General features: G+C 44.0%; 1 protein-coding gene across 9 annotated transcripts in view; it reads right to left on the bottom strand.

Moving 5' to 3' along the window:
• Nucleotides 1-860: 860 nt before the first annotated feature.
• OXNAD1 (oxidoreductase NAD binding domain containing 1) overlaps nucleotides 861-27,016 on the bottom strand; it is a 37,847-nt gene continuing 11,691 nt past the window's right edge. For all 9 annotated transcript variants that reach the window (XM_060248735.1, XM_060248736.1, XM_060248733.1 and 6 more), the window contains 5 exons: nucleotides 19,856-19,962; nucleotides 6,604-6,745; nucleotides 2,715-2,957; nucleotides 1,916-2,024; nucleotides 861-1,287 (listed from right to left, as the gene is read on the bottom strand). In XM_060248735.1, coding sequence (XP_060104718.1) covers nucleotides 1,133-1,287; nucleotides 1,916-2,024; nucleotides 2,715-2,957; nucleotides 6,604-6,745; nucleotides 19,856-19,962 — 756 coding nt within the window. In that variant the 3' untranslated portion in view covers nucleotides 861-1,132. The remainder of the gene's footprint in view (nucleotides 1,288-1,915; nucleotides 2,025-2,714; nucleotides 2,958-6,603; nucleotides 6,746-19,855; nucleotides 19,963-27,016) is intronic.

Genomic DNA, 27,016 nt, shown 5'->3' with positions numbered 1-27,016 from the left:
ACCCTGTGGGGTAGGTGGGGCTAAGAAAGCACTTCTCAGAACTGCTCCTGAGAGAATTGTGGCTAACCCAAGGTTACCCAGCTGCCTGCATATGAAAGAGTGGGGAATCAGACCTGGTTCTCCAGATTAGAGTCCACTGCTCTTAACCACTACACCATGCTGGTTCTCAATATAAAGCAGCACATGGATAGTGATCTAGAGGATGAAGAAACAGGAAAGTCAACAAGACTTACGTTTAAATATTTAACCTAATCATAGTATTTGTTTATTTAGCACCTTTTGGTAGCCTCAAGACATTTTACATAATTAGTTCTTAATTACCATGAATATGTAGTGACACAGTCACCTTTAAATTAACTGCCTCCCCAATGACTTATATAGAGCAAAAAGTATAAATTAACCAAACTGAGCATATTCATGGAAAATCAAGTGTGCTTGCCCAACGATTGCCTACCTGGGAGAAGAAGACAGATACTCAGCCTTGAACACCATACTCAGAGGCAAGTCTCACTGACATTAATGGAAGTTTGCCTCAAGTAAAGCATCTGGGACTGTTGTTTAGTCTTATTTTGACTCACACATTTACTGTCATGTTCTGAACACTTGTCAGAATAACAGTTCCTTTCTCAGGAAGATTATTCTGACCAGTTCCAAGGTAGGCACCACTGAAGGGTTCAACAGCTATAATTTCCTTGCATTGTCAGTTCGGTGTATCTTGAGCTTTGCTTGCCATTTTCACTGCAGTAGTTCCTAACTGCTAAAGAGACAAAGCCACCACAACACTGAGCTTGTTAGTCCATACAGCATTCTCACCAAGCCCTGCATGCATAAGTAAATGTCTCATTTTTTTAAAAAAAAAGTCACTGGTGAAATATATTATTTTATTAAGGAAATACATTATTTTATTTTCAGTTACATCTGAGACAACCACATATACAAATCTGTCATGATTATAAAATCTACTCAGGAAATTTAGAATAATGAACAGAAATTCATATAGGACGTTCTCATTTGTATAAATGGAAAACTGATTACTGTTTATAAACTGTAGGCATTCCTCTCCTTTTCCACCTACCTTGCCATACAATAATTTTATCACCTTCTGTTTTTATTTTGCGCTGAACAGCTGTTGCTACCACCACTTTTCAAAGAAAATGTTCTTTTGAGCCACACCAAGAGTTTCTAGAAGCTTGGAGATGGATTCTATCATTGGCGGTGGACCACAGATGTACCAGAGTGTCTTCTTCGAAATATATTTTTCTAGATCTTTTCCAGATATTCTTCCTTCTAAAAAAAAGGAGTTAAGAAATAAAGAGTTAAGAAAAACCCTGATGTAACTGTAAACAACAACAACAACAAAAAATTGGGTAGGTAAGTGAGAAGATGACTAAGACTTCAACAGCTAGGTCTCTTTCAGCTGTTTGGGGTAAACTGCAAGGATTTTACCGCTTTCATTATTAGAGTCAGATGTACTGTTTCAGCCAAAGGCTAGTTATTGTTAACTGAACTACAGTGAATGTTTTTGTTCTTCGGTATACCAGAAACAAATTAAAACTACCTAACTGTGGCATAATAGAAGGTGAAACAAGATCACATCTCCCCTTTGGGCTAGTTAATTGCTGCCAAAGGAAATCAATAAGATTGTCTTGAAACACAGTGAGGATTCTAACTAGCAGTGAGTGAAAATCATAGCTGCAACCAGAGAGGTTGTCCACTATATTTGAAAGATGACACTCTTTCCATGGATGATGCTTCGTTGAAGTCTTTTTTTCTGATTAATACCAACATGGTTTGAAACTTAAATTATGGGTATGGAAAATCTGGCCAGTCAATTTCAGTATGCCCCCTCAATTTAACACTGAAGTCACAACTCACAACACAGTGATTGCTTTTTAAACTCATCAGTAGTACATACTCTTGATGTAAGGCTGAAGGTTCTCACAGATTTCTGAATTCTGTTGGGTAACATGGAAACTGCATGTGATCTTTCCAGGAAATGCATTTGTTAAACCAAGGATGTGTTTCTGAAATGTGAAAGATACCTGGTCATACCACAGCTAAATAAATCAAAACAGATGCAGTCTGCAGAACTCCCAACACCACAGATCCAAAGATTCTGAGTATCCCATCTAAAAAGATATGCAGGTTTTTCATTTTTACAGTCTTACAAGATTTCTTTTTCTGCAACCAATAGAAAATATTTTTGCAAGTAAGTGAACAGAGGATGGTCACCCACTTCCCCCTCCATTCTCCTGAATGTTTCTCACCTCACATAACACAATGAGGGGGGTGGAAGAGAAGAGGAAACACATACGTTGGCACTACTGTCTGCTTCCCTCCCTCATGCAACCTCCCTAAACCCTAATGCCTCTCCTAGTCAAGTCAAGCTTTCAAGCAGACAAAGAGCAGTAGTACCAGAGGGCAAAGTCCTAATTTGGTTCCCTGTCCACTGCTGGAGAGAAGGCTGGCTTCACTGGGACGTAGCAGACTCACAAAATATATTCAACTCCTGCCAATGGAGGAGATAGGCTGCTACCTCCACAAAAACCAGCCCTGGCCCTCATACTCTTCCCCTCTCCTAGTCTGACATAGTGGTGTGCCATTGCCTGCCTTCTCTTCAAGATGGTCAGCCTCATGGTCCAAGAGTCACTGAGCTCTCCTCAACCATTGATGCCAACCAAGTGAGTGAGGTATGTTTGTTTCATTTGCCTTACCCTAAACAGTAGCTCATCTGTGTTTTTGGCGCTGTACAATAGGTTAGTCGTCCCTATTTGGTATCCGGTTCCTTCCTTTTCTTGTTTTCTGTGGAGGTCTGTGACATGGAGCAGTATGGAAAACAAAGGATTAATTCCTACTCCACCGGCTATGAGCACAAGGTCTACAGGGGCGTCAGCAGGATGAGGGTCAAAGAAGAAGTTGCCTCCCACTCGCAAAGCCACTTCAGAGTTGAGAGCACACTAAAGGGGAGAAAGTGTTGAGAAAAGGACAATTAGTTGGCAAGCAAATCAGACTGGGCAGTATGCAAGAGCTCCCAATAGCTCAGAGAAAGCACTGGCAAGCTGAAGAGACACATGGTCACTGGCAGAGACATTGGCTTAGGAAGAAAAATTTTCAGTGGTCTAATATGTGCATTCCTCTAAGCTAAGAATGTTCTCTGGCAGACTGCTCTGAGTGATAAGACGACAGAGCAGTCACATCATTCCACAGATTCATAATAAGCATGCTCAGTATTCAGAAGAACTCCCAAGAGATTTTAAGATCTCCAGAAGCTTCTTTGATATAGTTATTATACATTCTATGTTTGAAAGACAAAAGTTTTCGAATTGCAGTCCCTGGAATCAAACTTTTTAGACAAAGTTCCCAGGGAAACAATGAATAATGAAAAGAAATTATGCCATTCTAATGGACTGCCCTGCTTAAAAAATGGCATTCATGTTAATGTTTATCTTACAATTGTGGACAGATCCATGCATATCTTATGGGCATATGACAGATAATCAGTGTTGTTACTAGCCGCAGGGACCCAGGCATGCTTCTGGGGTAGAGCATTCATGTCTTCAAAAGGCACCAAATAATGAAATAATGATTTATTCAGGTCAGCTTGTGCTTCCTGTTTAAAGAAGTTTGCTTGTGCAAATGACCTCTGTACAGCACATTCTAGCTGAACATGCTTTAAAATATATATATTTTCAAAAAGTCAGAGACTGTTCAACTACCCCCCACAGCCCCCCTCCCAAAGTGACAGATATATCTTTGAGACAAGGTTCAAGTGTAAAAAATTCCTTTATAAAATTAAATCTTATTTGATTACTGGAAGGGTCACTTAAATGTGAGAAAATCAAAATCAAAATAAATTCTGCCGTATTTTACCATTCCAATGAGAAAAGTCAGCTGAGAGCCAGCATTGTACAGTGGTTCCAGTGTTAAACTAGAATCTAGTGTTGGATCTGAGGAACCCAGATGGGAACCCCACCCACTCTGCTGCAGAAGCTCACTGGGGGACCTTGGGCCAGTCACATGCTCTCAGCTTAACCTACTCCACAGGGTTGTTGTGAGGATAAAATGAAAGGGGAGAATGTGTAAGCCAGTTTGAAGAAGAAGAAGATGATGATATTAGATTTATATCCCGCCCTCCACTTCAAAGAGTCTCAGAGCGGCTCACAATCTCCTTTACCTTCCTCCCCCACAACAGACACCCTGTGAGGTGGGTGGGGCTGGAGAGGGCTCTCACAGCAGCTGCCCTTTCAAGGACAACCTCTGCCAGAGCTATGGCTGACCCAAGGCCATGCCAGCAGGTGCAAGTAGAGGAGTGGGGAATCAAACCCGGTTCTCCCAGATAAGAGTCCGCACACTTAACCACTACACCAAACTGGCTCTCATTGATGTTATAAATGAAATAAATTAAAAATATAAATAAAGGAGGCATGTTCAAAATCTCAAAGGTTTTTTCCCTGGAAACTTGAACATTCAAATGCTGCCAGAGAACCACTGAGATATAACATACTGCACATTTGTTCAGGAAGTTGCTAGCTACTCTATATGCTATTAAGCAAGAGAAAAAATTAACTGTATCCATACAGACCCTTCTGCAGCTATCATTTTTTAAATTCAATTTTGAAAATCATACAGCGTTACAAGTGTATGCACATTAAAAGTTGCTTGAATTGGCCAGTATTTGCCTTTGGTATCATTTTATATATCACAGCTACTCAGTGACTCAGTAGCTACACGTGGGCTCTTTGCCACACTATCCTTGTCCAAGGAAACAAGCAAGTAAGATTTATAGTTGGCCGGTAGTTCTTGGCTTGAAACAGCTACTAAAGGGGCTGAAGGACAGAGAAGGTACAAAAAACTGAAACCCACCCTTCTCCATAGCATCCTCATCCCAGCAACTGGGTGGCTGCTGAGAGTAGAGCAAGCTTGCCATTGAGTAAAACCACCACTACCACGGCGCCACCCCAGGAAAACAGTAAAATGCCCACACTGGGGATAGTGGTGGTTTTACTCCCGTTTTTCCACTACTGTGGAGTCTTGGCAGTCTCACTCTCCCACCTGAGATGCTGTGTCTCATGCTGAGCAGAGAAAAGGTAAGGACTCCCCCCTCACTCCAGATACAATGGCTGGCTTAAGTTTCGAAAGAAGTGGGAAGAAAAAACTCTACATGCTCAGATGTACTTAAAATGTTAATGTTATATATTTACTATTAAGAGTTACATATTATATTATTTTTGGGAATGTGTTTGATGCACAGGGCATACAGCAGTCACATGGCTCTTTTGGTCGATGGTAATTATAAATGTGGCTCCCTGTGAGTCATGAATTGAATGCTACTGTTTCATATGATAGCAAAAGTTAATACATTTCTAGCAATTAAGGCAGAAATCCATTAAAAAGGCAAACTGTCCGAACTATTAGTTGGGACTTATATTTAACTTAATTCTCATAACTGTCATGCTCTCAAATGGTATCCTCGCATCTCTCTTTGTGGAGGTATCATAGTTTTCTCCCAGTATCTATTAGCTTTGCAGTTACTAAGAAATTAAGAATAACTCTTTTTAAAAGATCCAATACACAGCTCAGCCCCCATTTTGTTAAGGTTGCTTTCAGTCTTCAATGTATAGAGTACAAAGGTATCAGATATGCAAAGGTGAGAATGATTGTTCTGGAGAGAACATTCAGACAGGGTGAAAAACCAGAACACGGACATAATTGTTACGTTAATCATAATCAACTGTAATCCAGGCCAGTACAGCAATTTCTGTTATGCTCTCATTAATCCAAACATATCAACACGCTTTCTCTAGGACGGGCTACTGCTTATAACCGCTTTCAGTGCTGCGGCACTATGAACGTAATTAAAAAAATTTAAAGCAGAAAAGCACATTAAGGAAGGAAGGAAGGAACCCTCTAAGGAGATGCCTCTGAGGCAGATAATTATGAGGTTAGGTTTTACAAGGTCCCTAATGGGCAACTGGGAATCAATAGGAAATCTCCACAAGCAGTCATATTAGCATGTGTGGTCCATACTTTTCCAGAAAGTCTTTCAAAATGAGTTATTTTATTGAAATTCCAATGATGCATGAAACTAACCTATTTAGCAGCAGTGGGAGCACATTTTATGGTCACGTGGTAATTGATGGATTAGGATCAACCGGGGGATTCTTTTTGCTCAAGTGATAAGACTGCATTGATTTTACACTGAACTGGTAGACAACAATACAGGGGCTTATTTCTCTCAACGACAATAAAGCTGAAGGGGGCCAAAAAGAGGAACTGCTGTTCATGCAAACTACTACGAAGGGTGCCAGACCGTGACAGCGGCTGATGTGCTCTGCAGCTGATATTCATGTTAGAAGGAAATCCAGCCCACAGAACATCCTGGTCACTGTTTGTGTATGCTGGAGAGAGGAGAAGGAACGCGCTCTTTGTGTAAGGGAGCAATTGGAAATACTGGTCAATTAAGGGGGGGGGGGATAAAAGACAGCCTACAATTCCACAAGGAGAAAACAGCCTTAGATTCCACCTCCCACCCCGGGATATGGGAGTACAAAAAAATGAAAAGCAATACAAATACCAGACTGCGCATAACTATATTTCACATACCTGTGTGTGCACCCAATGAGCAGGAGGATGTGTGGTACGTTTTACTGCTAGTTCCAGCTCTCCCTCTTGTTCCAGCAGTCCAGGACTGGAACAGATTGAAAATCCACCAACTACAGCAACACCAGGTATAAAGAAGTCAACCCTAAAAAAAATTAGGATGCTCATAAGGAGCCTTGTGAAACCTGAACCAGATACTAATTTTCTGCATTTCCCCCTTCCAGCTCTAATTAATCTTACATTTTGTGTTATACCTCTGCATCTTGACTCCAACTGGCCCTTCTCTGTTCCACCCCTCACACCTTCTGACATGAATATAAGGGAAGATGGATCTTCATTCTCTTTAGTATCTGATTAAATAAGCTTCAACTCATGAAAGCTTGTGCCCTGGAAAACTGTGTTGGGATCTTTAAGATGCAAAGGCACTCAAATTTCATTCTACAAGAAAACAGATAACCTAAGGGGTTGAATTAAGAATTTTCTGTGACACTGTTGACAGAAGCATGAGCTCCAGTATGAATTGGTCCTAATAAAAGGTATTACAGTGCTGACACTTATAGATTCTTCTGGAAACAGACTGGCATGGTTTCTTGCCATTTGGAACTGTTGTGGAAATACCAAATTTAGCAATCAATGAAAGAGGTGGGGTCTTTCTAAGTAATACTTATCCAACTTGGCTTCTACTGAATTTTAACCTAGGGCATCACTAGACAGTCAGTCAGTCAGTTTATTTACAGTCACAGACCAAGTAAAAAAAACAACAAAATTATAAAAGCTTCAACACAGAAGATAAAATCTATACTATAACAAGTATTAGGATGGACAATTGTCTTAATATGTTTAGTATAAAAAATTACGTCAAGACATAAGTTAAAAAAAAAATCTTAAAACTGAGAAGCACTAAAACGAGTCTTTTGGATGCTATAACAGGTAGCACAGAACTTAGCAACAGCTTTGGAAATGAGCTGGTTTTCATCCGAAAGCCTGAGATTAAGACATTCTGATTCCAGCAGCCCAGAATTTGCCCTTAATATAGGCTCAATATATTTCACACAGGCCTCTTTATATCAGGAACACCTAAGAATTATGTGCGTAGTGGATTCAACTTCCCCTAAGCTACAGTGGCAAAGCCTTTGTGCGAAAGGGATCCCCTTGTACCTGCCTCGAGAATTGCTGAGGGAAGCGCTGAGTATCTGGACAGAGTAAAAGCTCTTCTGAATTTATAGACATCTAGGTGGTGGAGATAGTTTATAAGATAGGGCATCACTAAATCCAACCTTTGTTACTATAAAGGTCACATTTTTCTGCTTTCTGCCTTACAAGGGGATCCAGTACTCAGGTTAGAGACAGATCCAAATTATTATGGACATTTCTATTCTCAAAGGAGAACAGTTTATTTATTTTATTTATTTATATTAAGATTTATACCTTGCCCTTCTCACCTAAGTGTCTCAGGGCGGCTTACAACATAATAATTAAAACAACTTCAGTTTAAAACATTTAAAAATACAATTAAACCATAAATTAGTAAAGAAGATAGAATAAAACCGGCGGCCTATAGATACATTTTGTTCCATCCAAGATGTTTTACATTGTCAGCTAATGTCATAGGCCTGCCGGAAGAGGACTGTCTTGCAGGCCCTGCGGAATTGCCCTAGATCCCGCAGGGCCCGCACCTCTTCCGGCAGCTGGTTCCACCAATAAGGTGCCGTTATTGAGTAGGCCCGATCCCTGGTGGATTTTAGACGGGCCTCCTTTGGCCCGGGGACTACCAACAGGTTTTGTGAACCTGAGCGTAGTACTCTCTGGGGAACGTGTGGGGAGAGATGGTCCCTAAGGTAGGCAGGTCCTAGGCCATATAGGGCTTTAAAGGTAATAACCAACACCTTGTACCGGACTCGGAATATTACCGGCAGCCAGTGCAGACCCTGGAGCCCCGGCCGAATGTGCTCCCATCTTGGGAGCCTTAATAACAGCCGGGCAGCAGCGTTCTGCACTAACTGCAGTTTCCGGGTCCGGCACAAGGGTAGCCCCATGTAGAGGGCATTACAGTAGTCCAGCCTCGAGGTGACCGTAGCATGAATCACTGTTGCCAGGTCGTCACGTTCCAGGAAGGGGGCCAACTGCCTCGCCCGCCTAAGATGAAAAAAAGCGGACTTGGCAGTGGCTGCTATCTGAGCCTCCATCGTCAATGAAGGCTCCAACAGCACCCCCAGGCTCTTAACCCTGCCCGACGCTGTTAATGGAGCGCCGTCAAAAACTGGCAGGGGGAGTTCCCTTCCCGGGCCGCAGCGACCCAAGCAAAGGACCTCTGTCTTCGCCGGGTTCAGCTTCAGCCCACTCAGCCTAAGCCACCTAGCCACTGCCTGTAACGCCCGGTCCAGATTTTCTGGGGCGCAGGCGGGCCGGCCGTCCATAAGCAGATAGAGCTGGGTGTCATCAGCATATTGATGGCAACCCAGCCCATACCCTCGGGCCATCTGGGCAAGGGGTCGCATATAGATGTTAAATAACATCGGGGAAAGCACCGCCCCTTGAGGCACCCCACAATCAAGAGTGTGTCTCCGGGACAGTTCCTCCCCAATCGCCACCCTTTGTCCCCGACCGTCAAGGAAAGAGGAAAGCCATTGCAAGGCCAACCCCTGAATCCCTGCGTCGGCAAGGCGGCACGCCAGAAGCCGATGGTCGACCATATCGAACGCTGCCGATAGGTCCAGCAACATCAGCACCGCCGAGCCGCCTTGATCCAGATGTCGCCGAAGGTCATCTACCAGGGCGACCAGCACCGTCTCCGTCCCGTGGCCCGGGCAGAAACCAGACTGGTAGGGGTCAAGGACAGAAGCATCCTCCAGGAAGCTCTGTAGCTGCAACGCCGCTGCCCTCTCTATAAGTTTGCCCAAAAAGGGCAAATTCGATACCGGCCGATAGTGTGCCAATTCGGTCGGATCTAACGTTGTTTTCTTCAAGAGGGGACGGACCACCGCCTCTTTAAGCGCTGATGGAAAATGTCCCTCCAATAGGGATCTATTTATGATATCCCGTATAGGATATCTTAGCTCCCTCTGGCAGGTCTTAATAAGCCAGGAGGGGCATGGGTCCAATTTACAAGTTGTTGGGCGTGCAGATAGGAGGATCCTGTCAACTTCTTCCAGGCTGAGCGCGCCGAAGCCATCCAGAACACAATCCGAAGACAGGCACGGAGCCTCAGGTTCACTAGCTGTATCTAATGTGGCAGGGAAGTCGGAACGGAGCGATGCGATTTTATCCGCAAAAAAATCCGCAAAAGCCTCACAGCCAATTTCCAATTCATTAAAATTTGGTCTGCCCTGTGGCAGCGTTGTAAGGGTCTGAATTGTATTGAACAGTTGTGCCGGGCGCGAAATTGCGGACGCAATCTCTGCCGCAAAGTAAGTTTTCTTTGCGGCCTTGACTGCCATCTCATAGGACTTCATAACCTCTCTATAAGATGTTCGAGTCGCTTCATCTCGGGTACGCCGCCATTGCCTCTCTAGTCGTCTGAGTCCTCGTTTCAACCGCCGCAACCCCTGGTTATACCAGGGTGTCGGCCTTGAACGAGGGCGCAGAGGACGCCTAGGCGCGATCTCATCGATGGCCCCGGTGAGCCTATTATTCCAAGACTCCACCAGGTCATCGAGGGAATCGCCAGGGGGCCAGGGATCCCGCAGAGCCGTCAGGAACCGTTCCGGGTCCATCAGGCTCCGCGGGCGAGCTAAAATAAGCTCGCCGCCCAAACGGGGTTGGGGTGGGACGTCCACACGAGCCTTGAGGGCATAGTGATCCGACCATGGCACTGCTATGGAAGCAAGATCGTTCACTAAAACTCCCGACGCGAAGATCAAATCTAACATGTGACCGGCCTGGTGAGTGGGTGTCGTAACTACTTGGGAGAGTCCTAGTGTCGCCATGGAAGACACAAGGTCCATCGCCTGATTGGAGGTCACGTCATCGGCATGAACATTGAAGTCACCCAGAATCAAAAGCCTCGGGTGCTCCAATGCCCATCCCGCCGCGGCCTCCATCAGTGATAGTAAGGCGCTGGCCGGTGCGTTAGGCGGTCGGTACACCAGCCAGATCGCCAACCCCTCCCCAACATCCCACGCCAGGCCGGCACATTCAATGCCCTCGATCTCCGGAGCCGGGAGGGCCCGGAAGGAGTAAACCTCTCGAATGAACAGGGCCACCCCTCCCCCCCGCCCGCTAGTCCGTGACTGGTGAAAGACCGAGTATCCCGGGGGCGCCATCTGGGAGAGAGCTACGGTCTCCCCATCGCGGACCCAGGTCTCGGTCACGCATGCCAGGTCCATGTCCTGCTCAAGCAGGAATTCCCGGAGGATAGAGGTCTTATTATTAATGGACCTGGCATTACATAACACCAGTGACGGAGGCGAGTAATTTCGCCTTGCCCCACTACCTGTCACCATCGGGATGGGACGCAGGCTGGAAGGTGGTCGAGCACTATCTTGCCTCGATCTCCTTCCCTTCCATTTCTGCCTGTTCCCACCGTCATACCTTCCCCTCCCCAGGAGTACCGGAATCCCCAGGCCAATCATCTCTCACTGGTGCCACCAACCCTTCCACTGACAGGTGTTTGGATTTGTCTCTTCTCAGCCCTCCCACCTCCAATTGGCCTATCAATAAATACCCACTAATATCTGATAGTTACTTAATCTAATAGTTATTTAATCTACCCCCACCCAACCGATCCAATTCACCAGCTAACAATAATACTTTATAATTCCAATTGGCTTCTTAATTAAAAACTCTACCGTCATTATCCCTTTTTCTCCAATTAATTTGCCATAAATAATTCCATTAAATTAGCTAGTCAATAACCAATTTTAAATAACCAATAATCAGTCCAGTCTTAACAATTTAAATAACCAATAAATTACACCAATCTTAATAATTTGGGAGATAGGATCCAGTGGGTAGGAGGGAACAGTTTGTACCAGCTAAAGTGCCGGGGGCAGTAAAGTGCAAATGACTGCTTATGTAACCTGAAATCCCATGTCTGACCCAATTAAATTTCCAATGCCCCCTGTACTCCATTTTAAGACAATTTAAATGTGAAACCATGGTGCTTTCCCCTCATGCCCTGAACAACAGATGTCTTGCCTCGGTCCCTTCATTCATTCCCCCCCCCCCCCCAAAAAAAAAAAAAAAACACTGCATCTCTTCTGAAGAAGAGTTCTGGGAAATTCAAAGTTTGGTTGCTCCTTTGTGGCCCATTTAATTAATCCTAATAGAAGGTGTTTGCACTACTGCTGCTTTTGGACTAATATGATTACCTGCAATCTATTATTCAAATCTGTTTAGCGATTTTGCTTTGAGAGATTTCTGAATAAATCAAATATGTTTGATAAGTTCCTGCCAAATCACTTGTTAGCTGCAGCAATAATGGGTCAATGAGTATACTGTATGTACAATGGACATTCTGTCCTTCAAGACACTGTCTGTGACCAGACTCTTTACAAAGTGGGCCTCACGTGCCTCTTCCAGGACACCAACAAAAGAACTGAAGGTTTTCTCCTATTCCTATATTATATTCCTCCTATTTTAGCATCATCTTTTAGCTAGATTGTTGTTGTATAGTGTTTTTAATTGTCTTAATTTATGTATTTTTTTTGTTATGCCTTGTGTTATATGTTGCCCTGAGCCCTGTTCTTACAGGGAAGGACGATTTAAAATCCAATAAATAAATAATAATAATAACCAAACTGCCATAAGTACCTGTTGTACCAGCCTGAATAGAGGCAGTTTTACCAATGCTAACTTTGTACTTACACAGTTAGGAAGGTACTAAAGTTGCTGCAGATTCATACACTGCTGCAGGAAAGAATTGAATTTGTCTTCACTGAAAACACAGACAGATCATCGGCAATGCTACACAGCCTCCTGGGAGTAGAACCTGCCTCCAACTCTCCCACAAACTTACTCACCAACAATCTTTTAATAGATGATTCAATATAGATGTTTATAACCTGCGCTCCATTCCACCACCATTCTCAAAGCTGAATATGTGCACAGTACACAGCTGGTTTTAAAAAGCACAATTTGCCCCCACTGGACCTCGTTCAGCAGCAGATCCACGCAGAGCCATCTGATTCTGCATGTCAATCTTCACCCTCACTGGCTCAGAACAAATGTGAACTCATTCTAAAAGATGACTTCTTACTCTGCAACTGTGTTCAATGTTGCTGCTACCAGCATGTTTTTCAAGAAATGGATTCTTGAAAAGATAGTAAGTTCATGAACAAGAAGTCTATTCACATGTCAATGCAGATCAAAAATTAGGCTCCATGTAACTGACACAGTATTGCAAGCAGCATTGTAGCACCCCCTAGTGACGAATATTTCAGCACACATCAAGTTACAAATACATCAGTATGGTTCAATTAGGATTGTGCCAGGAGTTTATGGCACAATCCCAAATTGTGCCAGGAGTTTATCCCCTGCTGTGAGATCAGCTGGTCATTATCCAAAATTAAAGGTAAAGGTAGTCCCCTGTGCAAGCACCAGTCATTTCCGACTCTGGGATGATGTTGCATCACGACATTTTCACAGCAGACTTTTTATGGGGTTGTTTGCCATTGCCTTCCCCAGTCATCTATACTTACCTCCCCCCCCAGCAAGCTGCATACTCATTTTACTGACCTCGGAAGGATGGAAGGCTGAGTCAACCTTGAGCCGACTACCTGAACCCAGCGTCCACTGGGACTGAACTCACGTTGTGAGAAGAGAGCTTGGACTGCAGTACTGCAGTTTTCCACTCTGAGCCACAGGGCACTTTTATCCAAAATTAGCATCTTGTTAAAGAGTTACAAGCTGGTCACTGCTTTCCTGAACAAACACAGGCTGTCCTGTTTCCCAGCTACTGTACCATCGCCTTCTCCCTTACTGCAAACTTTCAAAGCAGCTTTTGAGTAAATTTAGCCATTTACCAGTTAAAACTTCACTAAATCTTTCTGGGTTGGGGCAGAAGGAGATTGGCTCTAATACTGTACACTACTGGCTAAGTCACAATCCCATCTCAATCCCTTTCCCACAAAGGCATCTGTGTAGGTGCATATATATGTACAACTGGCAAAGAAACAGTATCTTTTAAAAAGAAAATAAAACACCTGAGCCCACAACTCTAAAAAGTGCTCACACAAGGATTGCATGCATATGAGTTCTAATAAAAACAAATGTAAATGGAACGAAAAGCAGCAAGGCACACAAACACCTTCTGCTACAAAGACACTACAGACAGGCATGTTCTTGATATAGAACCAAGCAGGTCTCAGGAGTTCTATCAGTAGAAAAGAGTAAGAGTCCAATAGCACTTTAAAGACTAACAAAATCTATGGTAGGGTATATATTTTTCCAATATATAGGACAGATGGACTCACATTCTAGCAGTATCTGAAGAAGTGAGCAGTGACTCAAGAAAGCTCATACCCCACCTCAGATTTTGTTAGTCTTTAAGGTGCTACTGGACTCTTTTCTACTGCTACGAACACAACTACCCAACTCTGTCTCCAAGGAGTTCTATACTTAATTCTTTGTGAATACTGCTGCAAGGTATAATCCTCCATATTAAATAATAAAAGATGTAAACAATCTGAGCAGCGCAACAGATTTCCCAGCAGATTTGCAACATCAGAGCAGCTTGCAATCAGCAAGGGAGGAGAGCCTGTTTTAAATGTGAGGAAAACTTCGCACAGGGATGCTGAAGAGAACCCACAAAAACACCCTAAGCTGCCAGAGTCCTGTTTCAAAGGCTGCGTACCAACCCATGTATTTGCATGCACACAATGATGAGCAGCTACAGAATCTGCTCAGCAGGGTTTTTTGTTTTGTTTTCTGAGCAGGAACGCAGTTCCGGCCGGCTTGGTGTCAGGGGGTGTGACCTAATATGCAAATAAGTTCCTGTTGGGCTTTTTCCACAACAAAGCCCTGTGTGAAACACTGTTGATGTCAGGGGGTGTGGCCTAATACGCAAATGAATTCCTGCTGGGCTTTTTCCTACAAAAAAAGCCCTGCTGCTCAACTATATTATGGCTCTGCAAAACAGTCAACTGTAAAATAATACCCCAGGAGATGAAGCAAGCTCTCTGATACCTAAACGATGCCTCAGTTGTGTGTGTGTGTGGGGGGGGAATACTGCTTTCCGCAGTTTTAGGTATACTCAGGAATCCTTCACTAATTACAGATAGCAGCAGCTTCCAACATATTCCACCCAGAAAGCTATAGATATTGAATATAATTATAGTCATATAATTCATATGCATTTATTCAGAACTAAACACCAGAAAATGTGCTATATTGAACAGGCTATCAACAGAAGTTGAACAGAAGCTTGATTAGGAGAAGGAAAATGAAAATTCTACATAATATAGATTAAAAAATCCTTCAAAATACCATTAAAAAGGTTTCTTTCCAAAGTTTCCCACATATACTACCTGAGTACTGAGAACAGGCTTCTCCTATTCAACGCACATACACAGGCATACACACACACACATAGAGGCATGCACACAAACAGAGACAACTGCATAGTCTTTAAAGCCAAAGTTGTGCACAGAAACCTGCTTTCTAGGACAGGCAAAGTGAAAACTATCCTATGCTTGACTGGGACTGCTATCACCAGTCCTACATAACAAAAAGCAATCTCTCTCTCATGAAAGTTCCTTTCACTTTAGTGGAGTTCAACTCTTCTCATTATTTAAATGAAACATAACTTAGTAATACCAGAATGTGCAAGTTTACAGAAAATGCTCGTTTTACCTGTCAGGAAGACACACACCTATGAACAAATGAAGCTGCCTTATACTGAATCAGACCATCAGTCCATCAAAGGCAGCACTGTCTACTCAGGCTGAAAGTGGCTCTCTCCCTAGCTAATCATCTTAACTGGAAATGCCAGGGACTGAACCTGGGACCTTCTGCACGCCAAGCAGATACTCTGCTGCTAAGCCACATAATATGTGACAATTCTGACATAATTTTAGTAGAATAGGGGGAAAGAAGAGAACCTATTGAGTTTGGAACTGAATGGTGGCAACAATTATGGCAGTTGTGGGGTGGGGGGAATACTGCTTCCCGCTACAGGGCATTCACAGTTTTAGGTAACCCTTTGTCTTCACTCGTAATGGCTTCTGTATACTGCTAATTTGCAGGCCACTAGGCTCCAGTGTCATGTATTTGGAGGGAGTGATAGTGGTTGAAGGTTCAGAACCACTGAGCTAAAGTTATATTATCTCTAATTTGGTGCTTCAATACTGATATTAGGAAGATTCTCTGCATGCAGCTGACAACCAGTTTTTCTTTGTTCTAGAGCTTCATTAAAATTCTCATAGTAGTTGAAAACAGACACACAGGCCATCCTTACTTTTACCAAAACTCAAGCCCCTGGTACTTTTTAAATTTACTTATATACCACTCTTTGACTTAAAAGGCCTCAGAGTGGCTTACATTTTAAATTTCATTCCTGACATATTATTATTCTGTTCTCAGTATATAATCTGGAAAGGTCAAAAATAGCAAATCGAAGTCAATAGCATACAGAGAAAGGCCAATTCTCTAATCAGGTTATTGAGCAAGTTACAAACGATGGATCCTATGGCGCTTTCCTGTTAATGGTGAGCAACTAGAAAATAAAATACAACTATTTATTACACAGTGGACCGAATTTTAGGATTAAAAAATTCAAATATAAGCTTCCATTCAGATCACAGCAAACAGCAACAAGATAAAGATGCACATCCAATAACAGAGAATCGCAATGGTTACATATTTATATTAACCCAAAGACCCATTGTGTTTCAGCTTTCTTCAGTGGTTAAAATTATACTAACAAAATCATACTAATTACATACTGATTATATTAGTATACTATACATGTGTAACCATTACTGTGATTCTCTGTAACTGGACTTGCAGCTTCATCTTGTTCTGTATACTATGGTCTGAGTTTTTAACAGTATCCTATATTCAGTCCTGTACCCAGAAAATTTTTGTTGGGGTTGCACCAAGGTGCCACCTGGAGAGGAAGAGGGCTGCCCAGAGCCCTTTGCTTCCCCTAACCAGGCTTTGCCACTGGAGCCCAGCCGGGCTTTTCTGCAGAGCACAGGCAGGCATGTGTTGTTCCAGGCACTGCTCTCCTTGTTGCCTCCAGAGCAAGCTGTGCAGGGCAGGCTTGGTGTTGGCCCTTCTCTCTCGCCCTTGTGCTTGCAGGATCAGTGGCAAGGAATCCTCTCTCCAAGCCTTTTCCCCCATGGCAGCAAGTCTAGACTGTTGCCTTGTGCCTTGTCACCTCCTCGATCGAAGAGGAATGGGCAGTCACCTGACTGAAGCCAGCTGGAGTTCAGTAGCAGCCAGTCTGCCTGGCTGGCTGAGCCTCTTTCGTGCGTGCCCCTCCCTGACCCTTCCCCCTCCCTCCCTCCCCGCCCTCTTAATCACCCTCAGGGCCAGCAGACCCATTAGGCAACCTTAGGCAGTTGCCTAGGGCAGTGGCCCTGGGGGGGGTGCATAAATTAGGTGCTCCTGAGAGGGTGGAGGCTGCCCCCACCCTCCCAGGTGATTTAAATTGCCCGGGAGGGCCCAGGAGCTACTGCTGCTCTTCCACACCAGTGAAAGGTACCCGCTTATCAGCGGGACCTTTCACTAGCATGGCGAGCGCTGGCAGAAGCCCCTGCCTCTAATGGTGCTCCAAATTATGTAGGATAGGCAGCAGAAGCAGCCACACACTTCCCTGTGCGATTTAAAGACCCCACTGTCCAGCTGGTTGGTGGGCTCTTTTAAAGGAGGGGGAAGCCGGCCAGCTGCTTCTGCCAGTGTTCCCCGTGCCAGTGAAAGGTCCTGATGGTCAGTGGGGATCTTTCACTGGTGCAGGAAGGCAGGGACTGCTCCTTGGGTCCTCCTAGGTGATTTAAATTGCCCGGGAGGGAGGGGGCTGCCCCCACCCTTGGGCACCAGGAAGCCTGGCACCAGCCCTGGTTCGCCTGCTGGCCAAGGGAGCCTGGCTGAGCAAGCAGTGCCAGCATCATGTGATAGTACTGCAGAGTACTAAGAGCCCTTGCCAGACTGTATTGGCATGGCGGAAAGTGGAGGAGAAGACAAGCATGGCTGTTTGGGGAGGATGTCATGTTGTTGCGGGGGGCAGGAACTCATGTACAGGCCTGCCAATATATGCCATTTTTAATCCTAAAATTCTGCACACTGGGTAATAAACAATATTTGATTTTCTAGTTGCTCATTCTTTAAGTTCCTACTTTGATTTTCAGGCTGGTCCCCCCCCACCTCTGTCTTTCTGTGACATATTCTTCTGCCAATGCAAGATTTCTCTAGGATCCAAACCATATATTTGTCTTGCAATTTGTCAACACACTATTGCTTAGAAGAACTCAATCACTCAAAAATCTCAGAGCCACAAAAGATTCTACTAAATTGTATTTTACAATGGCTCAAACCCAATAAGAGGACAGAACTTAAACAAAATCAACCAGACCGTAGTAAAAAGAATCAGCACGTCTTTTGTGCTACACAAATCCAACAAAGAGATGAGCGCATGTATTCAGCAGAAAGGCAAACCTTGCCACTTCACTATATAAGTAGGCCTTATTAACCTTTTCCATCATGGCCTGGTTCTTCGTGCCACTCATTAGAACACAATCACACTTACAAGCTGCACTGCAGAAAAAGTCAGCATGCCAAACAGAATTAGAATACTTTAAAGAAAGATAATGAAAAGAGTAATTATAATTAAAGATTCCAGTTTTCAGTATGATAATTACCAAAACATTTTGAAGGGTAAATGTTTCTCCAAGAACCAACCAGCACAAATTTAGTTTGCATCTGTGCACATGTGCAAAGATTTGCAGCAAATTACTCCACAAACATGAATTATTGCAATCAACATCTTGTTTTCTTGTTCTAAATGTAAAAGACTGCAAAATTATCACTGTACTAGTAACTCATGCTATTAACATCCTAGTACATAAACTATGGTTCCTATAAAACCTGTTCACCAGATGGACCCACAATAGAAGGGAGGGGGGGAAGAGGGGAATCAGAGAGAAAGTGACAGGCCCAGTTTTCAATCCACCCTCAAAATGGCATCAGAAGACATCCACTCAACACATCCAAGGTAGCAAATTCTAATATGCAATGTTCAATAATGACAGTTTTACTAGAAGCACTGAGGTCAACAGTAAAGAAGGGATTATGGCTCAGTGGAAGATGGTACACGCTGCACACAAAAAGCCCTGGGTTCATCCCCCAGCAGTTCAAATTAAAGGATCAGGTAGCAGGTGATAAGGAGGAGTCAGTGCCCATCACAGAAGAGACCATTTAATGTGACAGTCCAATGATTTGACTCGGCATAAGGCAGCTTCATGTGTTCAAACATACTGTGGTCAAGGATCCAAAGTGCTACTTGGGGGGCACCCAATGGTCAAATTATTTCAAAAGACATTAGCCATGTGGTTTGCAGAACTGCTGTCTGAGAAACGAAGACTACTGCTTTGTTGGGCATGTGGAAACAGACATGTGGTTCACTGGATCAAGACCACCAATTTTGTCATATAACTGAAGTATCAAATAACTTGCATCATTCACCAAAAACACTACATAGATATAATGCAGCATGCCAGGAAACAAATTTGCAGATTTGTTCCAGATGTTTCATTCAAAGCTGACTAGTGGGGAAAAGTCTTTCTCACTGTGAATTTCACAAGAAGCGCATCATTTAGATTTATCTGTATAAATTTATCGTCATCTAAAGATGTTGGAAGATCCATGAATGAATCTCGAGTGATAGTTATTGGTAAAAATAGCAGCTGTGGAGTCCCTGCTCTGGATCACGTCCATGGTGCAAGGAGGTTCAATCCTTTCTTCCTATGCTTTTTTCCCAGCCTTAAGTATCCTTCTGCAACAGTTATTTGGTCTGTTAGAGGAAGCATGCAGATATAATTTAGGCAACCAATATAAGTTCCCCAAATAGCACCTCCAAGGTCCTATTTGAGAACAGAAAAGTGACCGGGGGGAGGGGGGGAGAGAAGGTTAACACTCCCTCATTGCAGCCCTGATTCAAATAGATGGGCTCCCCCAAGGCTGCTATTTCCCAATAAAAACCAGGTGAGACTGCTTGGACAATCCATTCCACAGGTCTTGCAGAATTTCATTTTGTTTGCCCCTTAGGCATATACTTGTACATTTCTCCTCTTTTTATAAATCCAGAACAGAGCCTTACCATTGCCCTGCCTTGTAAGTAAATTCTTTATCTGTGACTGCCAGACGAAGCCTTTTAACCATTTCAGATTCACTGGTGATTCCACAGACTTTCGCTTTAGAAATAATCTAAAAGACAAAAAAAAGTTTCTGTATGATTGCTGCTTTTTACAAGAAAGGTACACAAGAGTCAGAAGACAGAAAACATCTTGTTCATAATGGCATGAATCCAGCAACGGATTGTCAATACTGGATTGTGATTATTATAATTCTTAACTACATTGTTCAACTACTACCAACACATAACCCATATTTAAAGTTCTTGATTCCCAAGCATTAGGAATGTAATCTTGCTGATATTCCATAGCTTAATTACTCTGACCTCACTTTAGCAGAGATCAAGTTTCTTAGATCAAAGAAATTAACCAAAAAAGTTGTGGAGAACTAAATCACTACAATTATGCTAAGTTTATAGGCAAAATATCATTTTAAAGTGGTAAATCCTCAAAATACATTCCATTTGTAGCACAGATGCAGAATATTCCCATCTGGCTCAACAGAATTGTTTTAAGAACATAAGATAAGCCATGCTGGATCAGGCCAATGGCCCATCCAGTCCAACATTCTATGTCACGCAGTGGCCAAAAAACCCAGATGCCATCAGGAGGTCCATCAGTGATGCCAGGACACTAGAAGCTCTCCCACTGTTGCCCCCCCCCCCAAGCACCAAGAATAGAGAGCATCACTTGCCCCAGACAGAAAGTTCCAACAATATGCTGTACCTAATAGCCACTGATGGACCTCTGCTCCATATTGTTGGACGTAGATTCAGATTTGCATTAGAGCATGGACAGAGTGCCAAATAGAATTGCACTAATCTTGATCATTTGCACCAACCTGCCTTAACAAAATATTATATATGTGTTCAAAGTATCACGTTTGCAGTGTTATATTTGCTGAGCTCACCTTAAAAGTATTATAGGGCCTTTTCTATGATTTTGGTTCCAACATCCTAACCAAGAACAATGGGCTACTGTTAGATATGAGAGGAAGTCTCCCCTTTAGCAGAGACTCATTATCTTCATTTTGTTCTGTAAATATCTTTTGGTGGAAAGTAAGCTATCTTTCTACATCCGGGAGTCACCGGGAGCCTATCTCTTGGAGAAGGTCAAATCTCCCTGCTACAGCAGGAGCTCTGCGCTTACTCATCCTGGAATTGGGCCAGGAGGTCTATACTGGAGTCGAACAAGGAAGGGGGTGAAACCGCAGATATGAAGTATGGGGAAGTGGGGCATGGGGGTCCAGATTAGCAGCCCCAGGGTGATATCTATTCATCTCTCGCTTCTAAGTTGGGATATGGGACTTATTTGACCAAGGAATGTAATCAGAATGTCAAAGGCGAAGACTGGTGCAGCCAATCTGTAAGCTGGCCTTTGTTTACAGAAAGATATAAGATGTTGTGAATATGGGGAAGAATTTCGAAGGAGAACGGAGGAGGGGATGAAGGGTTTGTTTTCGCCTTCCTCACATTAACGTGAAAAACAATAAAAGAGATCTGCACATCAACTCTTCTGTGCCTCTGTCGTTTGGAAAGTCCCTTGATTGGAAAGAAGGGGGGCTTCATCCATATGCAACAGTTGGAGGTTCCATCGAGATCAGAGTTTTGGGCCCTACTTTCTGCTTGGACTGCTGAGACCACACCGGACTGGGGAAGGAGGTGCCAGAGCTGAATTTTCAACTATCTGAGAGCTCTCATCAACCCCAGGGAAGGCGGCTCCATGGACCTGAAGAGGTAGACGAGGCCAGAGACCAGAAGCGGAAGGGTGGATCTGCAGATCAACAGAGAAGTCAGCTGACAGGCAACTCGTACTTTTGGGAAGTGTTATAAGTCCCTTTGAATTGGCAAATGGCCAGGGCCACACTTTCCGGCAGGAGGGGTGCTAGAAAAGCCCCTAGGGTAAAGGAGAGAATTGGGAACCGGTTCCTAGAGTGTTGAATTGTTGAATGTGTTTGACTGTGTGCCAAACGTTTAGAACTGGATCCCGGGGCTGCAAGGTCTCCTCATTAGGAGGGATTTAGCACCCTGGTAGGCAGGACCTATTTTTCCTATCCTAATCTGTGGAATCTCGCTTCAGGTTGTGAAGGAGAGGGAGCTGTGAAATGAAGCCTTATTCCACAGAAGTTTAATTGCTCCTGGCAGAGAACCAATAGCACTTACCCTTGAATGGCCAGGAGTTGCAAACCCCTACTCCTCCTTGTCTGTCTTTTTTGGCACTGTTAGAAAGCTGTGAATTCTCCTGAGGGTCAGTAAAGTAACTAAATGGTTAAGAAATTATTAAAAGATAACTTGAGCTCAAGGGAGATAAAATTGCTTCACTGAGATATTATTTTGTGCTCTTGTCAATGCCGTAGCCGGGCAAGGAGAAAGCGTCATTTGATTTTTCAGTCAAGCAATGAAAGCTTATTGTGCACATGAGCAATTGTTGATATTTGGTTCCATGGGGGTAAGAAATCTGAGTTGTTTGCAAGTTTGTAAGGCAACTGTACTTAGGGAGCAGATGAGAAACCAGAAAGGAAAGTGGTTTCGGTTGAGACTTTAATTGGGATACATTCGGAACAATGGGAGGAAAAAAACCCATAAGCCTGATGTGGTAGCCAGGGCTTGTCCCACTGAGAACACTCACGTACCTTTACTCATTGCTGGCTGGAGTGAATTGGCCAAGAAACAAGAGATTCTCAGTGGGATAACCAAAATTAAGAGATGGTTGCTAAAACAGAGAAATGGTACAATGTGGTAGAGTGCTGTTAAGAAAACAGAGTTGAAAGAGTCTGCATACTCTAAGACATAGGGAAGTGATCATGGGAAAGTTATGCTAGACCCCCCCCCTCCTCGAAACCCCAAGGGAAAGAACCCCAGGAGGGAGGGGAAGGCTGCTACCACATCTAGTGCAAAAGACTTAGATCAGATCCTGCCAAAAAAAAAACAAGAGGGAAAGAAACAGAGCAGAGAAAGGCAAGTGGGAACAGCACCACTCACTGCCCCCCCCCTTCGGCAAGAGATAAAGAATGGGTACCCTAGCTGTCTGAAGAAGGAAAAGTGGACATTAGTGAGACTGTTGGGGAATTCGTTAATCCCAACTACCCATCAAGGTTCAAGAGTGCCTATGGAGAAAAGAAGCATGACGCTGGAGAAGGAAAGATTAGGCACCCGAATTTCTAAGGCTCTGGTGGGAGGGGATACGGCCAAAGCTAGCCACAGAACGCCGGGGGAAAAGGACATACCTGACATTAACTCATGCACACACACACTGAGGCATTAAGGGACAGCTATAGTAAAGTAAACACAGAGGCACGCTTGCTGGGCCAGTCTTGAGGGTCAAGGAGAACACTTGATAGCAGATCTAACCAGAGGCCTCCCCCTTTCTCCCCCGCAGCAGAAAGCTTTTCGGAGTTCCAAAGAGGAAAGGGAGAAAACATTAACTTTCCAGCACTCCTCATGTGCTTAAAGGGAAAGGCAGTGGGAGGGCAAGTACAAGAAAAGAAGAAAACCCATCACACATGTGCACATGATCATAGACCCGAACACATAGGCTTCAAATATGAAAACCAACCCCATGAAGTAGGCTTCCCAAGAGAAGGGAGGAGAAAGGACCAAGATGGGGAAGAAGGGCTGAGGTTGTAGGATACCCTGATGACCAAACCAGTACCTACATTGTGAAGGGAGAGGCCCTTTTGTTTTGCCCTCTTGCCACTGCCAAAACTATGCCAAAACTCCCACATGCCACTGGGTATGGGCAGATCCTGTACAGCGAGGAACAAACAAGAAAGACCAGGCAATCAGCCCTGTAGCCACAAGTGATATTCACCCGCTTTTCTCTAATGAAGAATTCTGAGCCATGGAGAAGGAGCAGGCAAAGTTTATTAAACACAGCAGACGCAGCTTGTTTTGCTGGCAATAAAGAAATATAGCACACCACCCCAAGACTCAAATAGAGAAAAGCCTGAGAGAGGGGAGGGTGTGTGTGTCCAAATATACAGGAGTTCCTTCAAGAATACCTACCGAAGGCGACCATGAGATTTAATTCCTGACTGCCCTATAACACTTTTTGGAGGCTGATTTACAGTTCAGTGAAAGGAAGTCACTAGAGGAAAAAGGGCTGTAGGTATCCCATCCAGTATTGTTTTCCCGAGGGAGGGGGGGGGTGCTATAGGGTTACAGTAGCATGAAAATTATTTTTTTTTTGAGGCCCAGGGAAAAGGCTCAGGTAAGGAGATAAACAACCTACATTTGGTTAAACAATCTACAAACTGTTAAGTTCATAGGCATTCATGCATTTCCAGAAGCCAGAGAGCCCACAACTCGATGTGAGCCAAGTTTGCAGCTGATACTAAACTCCACAATACACAGAACCCAAAATACAGACAAGGAACCCTCCCCCCCCCAAAAAAAACATAGAATTCTCTGATATACAGATAGATATACAGATATGCATGTACCCGCAGACTCACCAGTGCCATGAGGAGATCCATGCAGAAGCATTCCAGCATACTGACCAGACTATACTGATAAGGCTTCACTTTCACAGAAGGGAAAAAGCAGATAATGGAGAGGGGAGGAGGCTTGCAAACCAACAGACAGAAGACAAAAATTCTGGCTGCCTCCTCCTTACCCCCCCTTCCGTAGAAAGAAGCATGATTTCCATGCATTTAAAGGAGTATAAATGAAATAAAGTGTACATTATACCTAACAACAGGCATATTGAGGTGGGGGGGGGGGGGAGAGAGAGAGAACTAGGACTTGTCTAACATCTGAATAAAGACAAGCGGGAAAACAGCTATTTGTGCATGAGAGAAAAGGCCTAGTAGAATTCTAGAAGCAAAGGCAGAAAAATCATGTTATAGCAGCGCCCGCCTCACGGCCTCACTGGATCTCTTTATTTCAGTCTCTTCGGGGTGTTTTACTTTGTTATTTGATGGAAATAGAATTCTCTTCGTAGGGGACCACAGCAGCTTTGTTAGTTTTTCCCAAAATATACAGGCTCTTGAGAACTTTAACTCAAACCACAGATTTATTATAACACAAAGTCTTAAACTGGGGATATGGGAGATATTTACACAGGCTAACACGTTGCTCAGTTGTTTCAGGCTTTACAAAAACTTTTTCTTCCTTTGAGGTTCTCAGTCACACAGTTCACAGTTTCCCTATATCTTGCTCTCTCCACCTCTAGCCAAGGTCTGGCCTCTTGGGAATGATGTGCCAAGTCTCACCCCACGACTGGAGCCTCTCTCCTCTCAGCCCTTCCTGGTGTCTCAGACCCACATCCACTCCCTCAACCACCTCACTAGACCTTCAGAGTTGTCTATAGGTGTCTGTGACCGTTCAGGTCTTGACTGACTCACACTTGTTCCTCACACACAGCCCTCTTGGCTGGTTTTGTCGAGCTTGCAGTCTCTGGAGGACTTTCCCGTCACTGTCTCAAGCTCCTTCACAGGATCAGCTGTCCCCTCAGCCTCGGTCAGGCACGAACTGACCCTCTCAGTCTCTGTCAGGCCCCAACTCTGACAGACTTCACTGACAGGCACCAACTCTGTCAGAGACCAACTGACTGAACGACTGCCTCAGCAGCTTCTGTCACTCACAGACTTTCCCTCCCTGAGAGCTCCGAGCACTTTGCCCCCACCCTCAGGTCACCTGACACAGGCCCTGTGCGTCTTCAGTTTCTGGTTAACCCCTAGCTTTCCGTCACACATGTTTATTATCTGCATTCTGTAGCATCTCCTTTACAGGAAAGTGGCAGACAACCAACAGAATCCTGTTACTAGAGGGAGGCCTGACACATAACTGCCTAGAGGTAACATGATTCACCTGGACTTGAGATTTCCCTATCCAGAATGCCGACTTGAAACTCTGTATTGATGGAAGCAGTCTCATGAAAGGTACACTGTTACATAGTAAGGACAGAAAAGAGACTTCCCCCTCCCCGCCCCCACAATCTCAGCACAGCACAGTTGTGTTTTAAACTGGGCCCTTCAAAGGAAAAAGGGCAATAAGGATACTTTTGGGTTGATTTAAGTATTTTTGAGCGACTCTAAAAGGGGGAAAACTTTCTACACGCAAATGGGAAAGCAATAGCTCATGAGAAACAGATTTTAGCTGTTTTTAGGGAATGTGATGCCGCCAAAGAACACCAGCATCTAATGACACGTGAGGAATGCATTGGGCCAATACAGAAAAAAAAAGGAGCAGCAAATGGCCTGACAGATTGACATACATGAAATAAAGAAGGCTGTACAGAGAGAAGGCGCAGAGGAGAATCAACCAGGATGGTTCATGGGACAAAAGGTACATGTCCCCTCCTGAGAAAGGTAATAAACATTTACACACCCGGGGGAACTAATATTGGAGAGACACTTATGGAGCAATACCAGGAGCAAGACTATGGACTAAGAGACTTTTCTGAGATTCAATAGGTAAATAACACAGAGTTACCAAGGGCTGGAAAGTATGAATACCTGATAGTATCTGTGGACTGACTCACAGGTTGGGTAGAGGAACTCCTGTGCATAATCCTAACTGCAAGGAATATGAACTGCTTAAGTGACCAGGACTTTGATTTCAGATCACAGGACACTACTACCTCTGGAACCAAGCACTAAGAACCAAGTGGGACATCTGAGCAGGACATTAAAGACTGTGTTAATGAAGACCAGCATAAAATGGACAAAGCTGTTGTTGATTGCACGCACACGTATAAGGGTAGCCTGGGGCAAGCTAGGGTTGACACTATTAGGGTTTTATGTGAGAGACCCTATCCCTAACCTCTAGAGCAACCAGAAAAGGAGACTGTTACCGTAAAAAGAAGGGATAAAGTGTTAGATAGAAGTGTGTCTGTTGTGCAGTCTTTTCTTTTTGTACAGGGCATCAGCTGGGGTCCAGCCATCGCAGCCACGGCGGTCCAGTATATGAGTTCCAGATGGGTGATTGGGTCCTGATGAGAAAGTGAGACTGGAAGGGGGACATCCAAAGTGCCTGTGATTCCAGATGACAGCAGCTGAAGGGTGAATTCATCACACCAAAGTGGAAAGAACCAACGCTCCAGAAGATGGCAAGAGGCAAGGTGACAAGCAGAGGATGAGAAATAGACGACCCCTGGGACCAGAGGACATCGAGCCAGGATGAGAA

Source organism: Heteronotia binoei, chromosome 10 (assembly GCF_032191835.1).
Source record: "Heteronotia binoei isolate CCM8104 ecotype False Entrance Well chromosome 10, APGP_CSIRO_Hbin_v1, whole genome shotgun sequence".
NCBI lineage: Eukaryota > Metazoa > Chordata > Lepidosauria > Squamata > Gekkonidae > Heteronotia > Heteronotia binoei.
The sequence above is the reverse complement of the archived record's forward strand: the minus strand, read 5'-3'. Positions and strand labels throughout refer to the sequence as shown.